This window comes from Hermetia illucens, chromosome 1, assembly GCF_905115235.1.
Source record: "Hermetia illucens chromosome 1, iHerIll2.2.curated.20191125, whole genome shotgun sequence".
NCBI lineage: Eukaryota > Metazoa > Arthropoda > Insecta > Diptera > Stratiomyidae > Hermetia > Hermetia illucens.
Window position 1 is genome coordinate 143452021 of NC_051849.1, and position 7601 is coordinate 143459621.

A 7601-nucleotide genomic window follows, 5' to 3' on the forward strand; every position below is an offset into this window, starting at 1 on the left:
TAGCATAATATTCATCGCGTAAACGTTCTGAAACTCAAAGGAAAGAGTTCCGTCGCAATTCAATTCGAAACTAGCTTGTTTGAATAAGTTTTCCTTGGCAGAAGCTCTACCGGTTTTTGAGAATACAAAATCGGACTGTGGTATTCCAGCCCCAAAGCAACATACATATAGCAGCAAGTAGAACATTGGTTCCAGAGAATGTACGCCACTGCAGCCGTTAAACAATGAACTCAAAGATACTATTTAATAATGACGCGAAAATGATGCGTATATTGTTAAATATTTTTGCTGGTACCAGTTTTGTTTATGAAACATGTCTCCGCATACGCTCATTCCGTGACAAAATAAAGTGACCAGCTGGTAACCGTTGGTTTGTTTTATTTGCATTTCCCGCGAAAATACAAGCAATCCAGGAAAATCAAATGGACCCAATGTTTTCAGTAAGATTTGAATAAATTGCACGTAAGTGGCGTAGGCGAATTAGTTCATTTATTACTTCGGTGCAACTAACTGTTGAGTCTGAATCGGAAGCAGAATATGAAGATATTACCCGTGGTAAGCTGAAATCATTTCATTGTTGTTAACTAATTTGACCCAAATCGCCTAAGGAAGCGTTTTTACATTCACCGAACGCTCATTCAGGAATTACTGTAGCCTGTCGAGCAAAGGACGGTGTTTTTCCATTTATATTTATAAGACTTCATTATAATTCTAAGCTTGGGTTTTATATGTACAAATGCACAACACCACTAACCTTTCCTTTCTTTCAGTTGGCCATCGTTGTCACTTTCGGCAGCTTCCACGCATTTGCCTATCCATGCGAGGGAGGACTGCTCGCGTGTCAACCCGTACTCGGACATGGTTCATTGGCGCTGGGGCATAGTTCCTTGGCACTCGGACACAGTCATTTAGCTGTTGCTCCTGCTCCTTTAGCACTTGGACATGCTCATTTGGGACTTGGCCTCGGCCTCGGCCTCGGTCATCATAATTTAATCAAAAAGGTTCCTGTTATGCTCCCTCCGCCATTACTAGTAAAGTTACTTCCTCCAGCACCACTATGTCCTGCAAAATGTGAAGCGCCAGTTTGCCCTCTACCCTGCCTAACGAAAAAGTAAAAGCATTGCCGATTTAGAAGTTTGAACAGAACATCACTTGGGACAGGAGACATAAAATAATGGAGTCACAGAAGAAAATATCTGCCGCCAACAGAATCAAATTCATCTAAGGCTTTTAGACGAAATTCATTAGCTCAGCAAATTTGTGAAAAGGAAAAGAAAAAGTAAAGACAGTGATATGTAACGAATATGGTGTGATTTTAGGTTTAAATTAAACACATTTTGAAGTATCTCAATATATATGCATATTTGTGTTCGGAAGGGGGGACACATGCTTAATTTCCGGAGGAAGCTGCATCTGATTTCAGCCAAACTTTTCCTGACTGTTAGTGAATTGAAGATACATACAGCAAAATCTCTCTTGATCGAATCCTCATTTGCCAGGGAAAATTGTTCCGAATTATATAGATTTCGACTTAAGGGACTATTCTAGTGTTAAAAAATGTTTCAAATGTTCAAACACAGTAGATATCATATCACATTATGGCTTTTTCTCATAACATGTTTTTCTGATGCGCTGGGTAGCTCAGAAAAAAATTTGATGATCCGATTTAATGCATTTTTATGGATTTGTGTCAGTTGCACGGCAAGCCACACTGCAGTCAAGCCGATTTTTTGTCTCCTAAGCCCTTCGGACACCACTGATAGTAAGACATCAGGGACGATACCAACTCTGTTTCTAGACCAATATGGCTCATACTATTGCTTGTTGAAGCTGGTAGAATTCATTTATGTGCGTGCGCTTATGGTTGTGTAAAACGAAACCTTATTAAAATCGGTTTACTGTCTGTCACGCACATTATAGCGGTTATAGCGATGGGCACCAAATTTGGTGAAAAGGTTGGAGCTTTGATAGCTCACGCACGCAGTGAGATACATCATTCAACGTCAAATTTAAGGGGAGGGGGGTCCTTATACATGCAAAAGGGCAGTGTACATTTCTTTTCACCAAAAATAGTCATGTGGGGTATCAAATAAAGGGTCTTGGTTAGCACTTTGCGAAGCCGGTCATGGTTTTGACACTATATGGTACCCAGCCTTTGAAATTTCCTCTATACCGATATACATTCAAATAAAGTTAATAATAGTAAATTACTATAATTTTTAGTAATTGGCTGCATCCTAGAATCACGAAATTTTGCAACAATATAGACTATAATTACTACCCGGATGGCTTAAGTTATTACCGCGGGGTTGTTGTAGCGGAAGGTCGCGGTTCAAATCTCACTGGTGGCAGAGGGATTTGTTATCGTGACTGGATGTCGGATACCAGTCGACTCAGCTGTGAAGGCACTAGCTACAGTGTACTGCAGTGTACCGTTACAGTCTTGAATGCAGTCCTCAGGTCCTATTCTAATCGGATTGTTGCGCCGATTATTATTATAGGCCATAATATAGAGCATGGTTCTACCAAGTTTGGTGGAAATCGTACCATTATTAGCAAAGTTATAATAGGTCCAAGTTGTCGTTTCTGTGCAAATTCAAGACAGAACGTCAATATCATCTGAAAATAGATATTCTTATATAATATATGCATACATTGTGTTAGGTACAAATAGGGCAAATGTTCACTGAAATATTTTTTAAAAGAAATATACAAAGCCTTTCATACCTGAAGCGGTTCCGATTCCCGGCTTGTTTAACCGCTTGCTTCCTATATAATCGACAGATAGGTAATTTATTCGTTGAAAACAATGGCATTCACAACTTTTCCCATTTATTAAAGACTTTATCTTGTTTGACCCAACCACGTTGGTTCTAATCAGCTTTCTTTGCTATACTTACAACATCAGTGCCCTTTGGTAAACACTTGCCAAAACGACTGTTTTCGTTTATACAGCATTTGCCAATAGGGACAATAGGATTTTGACAGCTCACTAACGCCATCTTCGTTGCCAGACTTCTGAAATTTGTGTTCAGTAAGGTTTGCCATTTAATTATGGATAAGTTTACGTTACGTCAACGTTTGGAAATAGTAGTAGTATTTTACCAAAATTATAGAAGTTTTGTCGCTACTCAAAGAGCATTTAGAGCTAAATATGGCCGTCATGGTGCATCGCCTCAATAAGCTATTCGTCACATAATTGAAAAAATTGAAAGTGACTATTCTTTGCATGATACCAGAACAATATCTAGAGAGCGTACCGTATCTGCCAGTGTAGCAAAAAATGAAAATATGTCCCTTCCATGTCGTTCCCAAAAATTGGACCTGTCCAAAATTACTACCTGGCAAATTTTGCGATTGGTATCCGGTCTAGACCTGCCTTAATAAGGAACTCCAGACATCCCGGTTTTGCGCCGAGGTCCACCAATTTGATATCTCTAAAAGCTGTCTGGCGTCCTGACCTACACCGTCGCTCCATCTCGGGCAGGGTCTGCCTCGTCTTCTTATTCTACCATAGATATTGCCCTTATGGACTTTTCGGACTGGATCACCCTCATTCATATGGATTAAGTGACCCGCCCACCGTAACCTATTGAGCCTAATTTTATCCACAACTTTACGGTCATGGTCTCGCTCATAGATTTCGTCGTTATGTACGCTACGGAATCGTCCATCTTCATGTACGGGGCCAAAAATTCTTCGGAGGATTCTTCTCTCGAACACGACCAGGAGTTCGCAATTCTTCTTGCTAAGAATCCAAGATCATTATCTTGTACAGAAGAGCTTTGACCCTATGCTGAGACGCTCTGTTGGCTGACAACAACCGTGCGCGGATTTCATCATCATAGCTGTTATCGGTTGTGATTTTCGACCCTAGATAGGAGAAATTATCATCTATATAAGATGGTGCTCGCTAAAGAATTACAGCCAACCGACCATCGATTACGTTGTGAATTTGATGATTGGGCTCCCGAAATTATGGAAAGGGATCTGGATTTTCATATGAAAATATTTTTTTCGGATGAGGCTACTAGAGTGAATCAAATTCGAGAGCGGTTCATCAAACAGCACTACACCCAGAGAAATTGACGGTTTGTGGTGCGGCGGAATTATTGGGCCATTCTTTTTTGAAAATAACGAAGGCCGTTCGGTTACTGTCAATGGAGAACGCCATCGTGACAAGTTGATAGAATTTTTTTTCTTCCGAAAATTGATGAAATCAATGCAAAAAAGTTATTTTTTAACAAGACGGCGTGGCCTGCCATACTAAAGCCGCTATGATGAATTTATTGCGTAGAAATTCGAAAAGTCATGAAACAGGGGTCGCAGCTGGCCACAAAAATCATGTGATTTAACCTCGTTAAACTATTTCTGTGTGATTATGTTAAATCGAAAGTATATACAAATAAACCAGAAACAATTCAACACCTAGACACCAACATTCGGGCTATACCAGCCGAAAGTGTAGAGTCATTGAAAATTGGACCGACCTAATTCATCAGGTCAAACGAGGCCGTGGTGGTCATTTAAATGACAAATTATTTAAAAGATAAAAGGCATGAAATATACTAACAAATAAAGCCAATGAGTATCAATTTCGATAATAGTGTGTCTGTTCTATTTCAATTTCAAATCGTATCGTCCTTATTGGAAAACCACCTTCAGCAGTCGAATTATAGTATAATATTGAAGGAAGTCATTTATGCCACTCATCTACAGCTGCTGGATAATTTTACTTTCTACAGATATATTTTTTTTTATAGAACGCAACTCAATTTTAACTTAACTTAATTTTAAGTAGTTTTAAGTAAGTATTATAAAAACTTCTAGTGCTTTTAGTGGGAGCGCAATTTTCCAGAATACTATTTGACTTAAAAATAAAATTGCTATGTATAACGCATGTATAACGTAAAATATACACAAGTAAAGTATTATAAATTACGGAAAGGGTCGGGTAGGCCAAACAGTTTTAATAGTCACCCATTGCAATGAAATTAAGAAAATATGAGTAACGAATGCGGAATACAGCCTTCTGAGAGCCAGCAAATCATTCTCTGTGGTTGCTGTGTGAATTTCCGGGAGCCAAACCTCTCATCTACCAAGACCGTTAGTGGGTGGTGACAGTCACATCCTGTACGAGGTGACCTTATTGTTAACAAAACGCTGTGGATCTATGCCGAGAAATCGAAAAATACCTCCGGCAATCCACGGTGTTATGCGAACCGTGCCCATTGGAGAGTTTGCAGTCAGGAGTAACTGACTGTATTCGAACGGGGCCTCACTGATATCTGGTCGCCTCATTAAGTATGTTTGACGTTGCCATGCTAGCCGGATTGTGGCACGGAGGACCTTTTAGCTTCCAGACTGCTGGGAATTATATAAGTAATGTAATAAAACAAACCAACAAATCAAACAACAGACAAGCGGGCACCCGCACAGCACCTAAACTGGTCCACGGCGGAGCTACATCTTCGTAACACTGAGAACCAAGTGAGCACACCCAAGAAGGGAGAAGTTGGAAGATTAAGCAGTGGAGCCAAGGCCATTGGCTTTCTGGAAGACCACAACCAACAAAGGTCCCCACTGAAAAAGCAAAGGTGCGTCTGAGGTTACCATATCAGACGTTAGGAAGGAGACAGGTCTTAGTGGCGCAGGTGATAAATGATATCTTTGCATTCTGAAGTACGAAACCAGAGGAGGTCCTTAAGAAGGCTCAGGATAGAACTTCAGCATCAGGGCCAAAAAAGCGGGGAGCAGCGGAAATCAGCCTGCAAAAGGGAAATGCTCCTAAGCGCCCTAAACCCGAGCCCAAGAGAGAGGAAATCTCGAGGCGGTCAGAGGTGAAGACAGTAGCCAGGAGACCCGTAGTTAGCTATGCTAATGCAGTAAAGAGCATTTGACTGGCCATACTGCAGAAAATATTTCCAGACCAAATATTCACTCGTGAGGAGTAGGAAATAATTGAAAACCCCATCGTCATATGAGAAACGGAATAAGGAGCTCGTGTTCACCGGCATACGGTTTCTACCAGGTGTTATACGGGATGGCTTAGGACTACAGTCACTAAACTGCCAGGATGGAAGGGAACGGAACTGTCGATATGTGCTGGGGATTATATACCACGGGTACACATGGTGACGGTTTACCCCCCCAAACCGCAGTGATTGAGACGGGGAAGCTTCTACGCCTCCTCATCACGCAAAACATAAATCCCCACAGGCGGTTATGGAGAGTTTTTGGAAGCAAAGTGGAGGGCAAAGGCAATTAGACGTTGTAACTGCCTGATCAATTATAAATTTGGAAGCATACTTGTGCACGTGCACAGGGAGAAACAAAGAAAGGATACTTCGAAGAAAGCTGAACGACCTTGATCTAAGCCGTCTAGAGCTCAAGCCAGAAAGGGAAGTGCAAGGAAGTGCCATATTGGAGGAGGAGAGTAAGGCTCCAAGATAGAAGAAGAGCTCCAAGTACTAACAGCGCCGATCGCCACCACTAAAATAGCCCAGGTATCCTTTCACCATACAAGAGTTGCATCTGCAGTAATTGCAAGGGCAAGTTTCAAGGATAATATTGAAATAGTGCTGGCTCAAGAATCCTGGACGTGCCGGAAGAAAGTATGCAGGTTATTGTGAAAAAACCAACAGCACGCATCATTCTGAAAAGAATCTTAAGATACATATTTCTTTCAGCATTTCTAACTCGTGGCTTTCCAAGTTGCACTGGAAGCCGGGGAAAGAACTCGAGGGGAAATCGTGGCATCAGGATACATCCCAGAAGACGACACCCAGATTCTACTGGAATTAGTTGTTAGATTGGCGGAATTCTGCGAGAGGAAGGGGGAATAACGTAGGGAACACACCAACATTGGTGACCAGCATCAGGTAAGAGGTACTAGACATAACTCTGATGGAAGCTGTCGAATGAGCCTTCTATGTCGGATCATTGAATAATATTGAGGGAAACTCAAAAGTAAATAGAATAATAAGAAATCCCAGAAGAAAAAACTGGGACTCCTACAGAAGACACCTGACTGACAAATGTCTAATCTACAGAGGAGTGAAATAGAGCTAGAAACAATGGTAGACGGCCTCACCAGAGTCATCATTAACGCAGTTGTCCGGCTAAGACAGTCAAATCATCGAGAGACGTATCCTAGTGAAAAACGAAACTAGCCAGAATGAAAAAGGAAGAAGAAGTCTTTATTCTGACAGAGGGTAAAAAGGATCTTTTCACCCTAAATCTTTCAGACCAATCTGTTTAATATTATTTAGAAGTCCCGTATTAAAATTGAACAAAATTTGGAAGCAAATGCGCGTGAAGCGATATTCAGTGGTGACTTTAGTGTTAAACAGTGAAAAGAGGAAGTTACTTCTCACTAGTAGTTAAGAGAATCTCGTCACTGACCGCGATTTGGAAGGAAGTAGGATGTAGTCATGTGGCTGTTTTGAGATTTTTGTGCAGTAAATCTCTAGAGGAAGTTTCTGAAAGTGGAAAAGCTAACCAAATAAGGATGGCGCGGGAGGATCGTGTTTTAAAGAAAATTTGCCTAAAAAATCAATTTTTTATATCCAACCGAATATGCAGTGAACTTTCGCAGTCTC

At 40.9% G+C, this 7601-nt stretch overlaps 1 protein-coding gene across 1 annotated transcript; it reads left to right on the plus strand.

Annotated features, from left to right (window-relative positions):
* The first annotated feature begins 341 nt into the window (after nucleotides 1-341).
* Nucleotides 342-1298, plus strand: LOC119661744. The gene is made up of 2 exons (XM_038071210.1): nucleotides 342-555; nucleotides 771-1298. Exons 1-2 carry the CDS (start codon nucleotides 538-540, stop codon nucleotides 1113-1115), a joined length of 363 nt encoding a protein of 120 aa, XP_037927138.1. The 5' UTR covers nucleotides 342-537; the 3' UTR covers nucleotides 1116-1298.
* Nucleotides 1299-7601: the final 6303 nt, after the last annotated feature.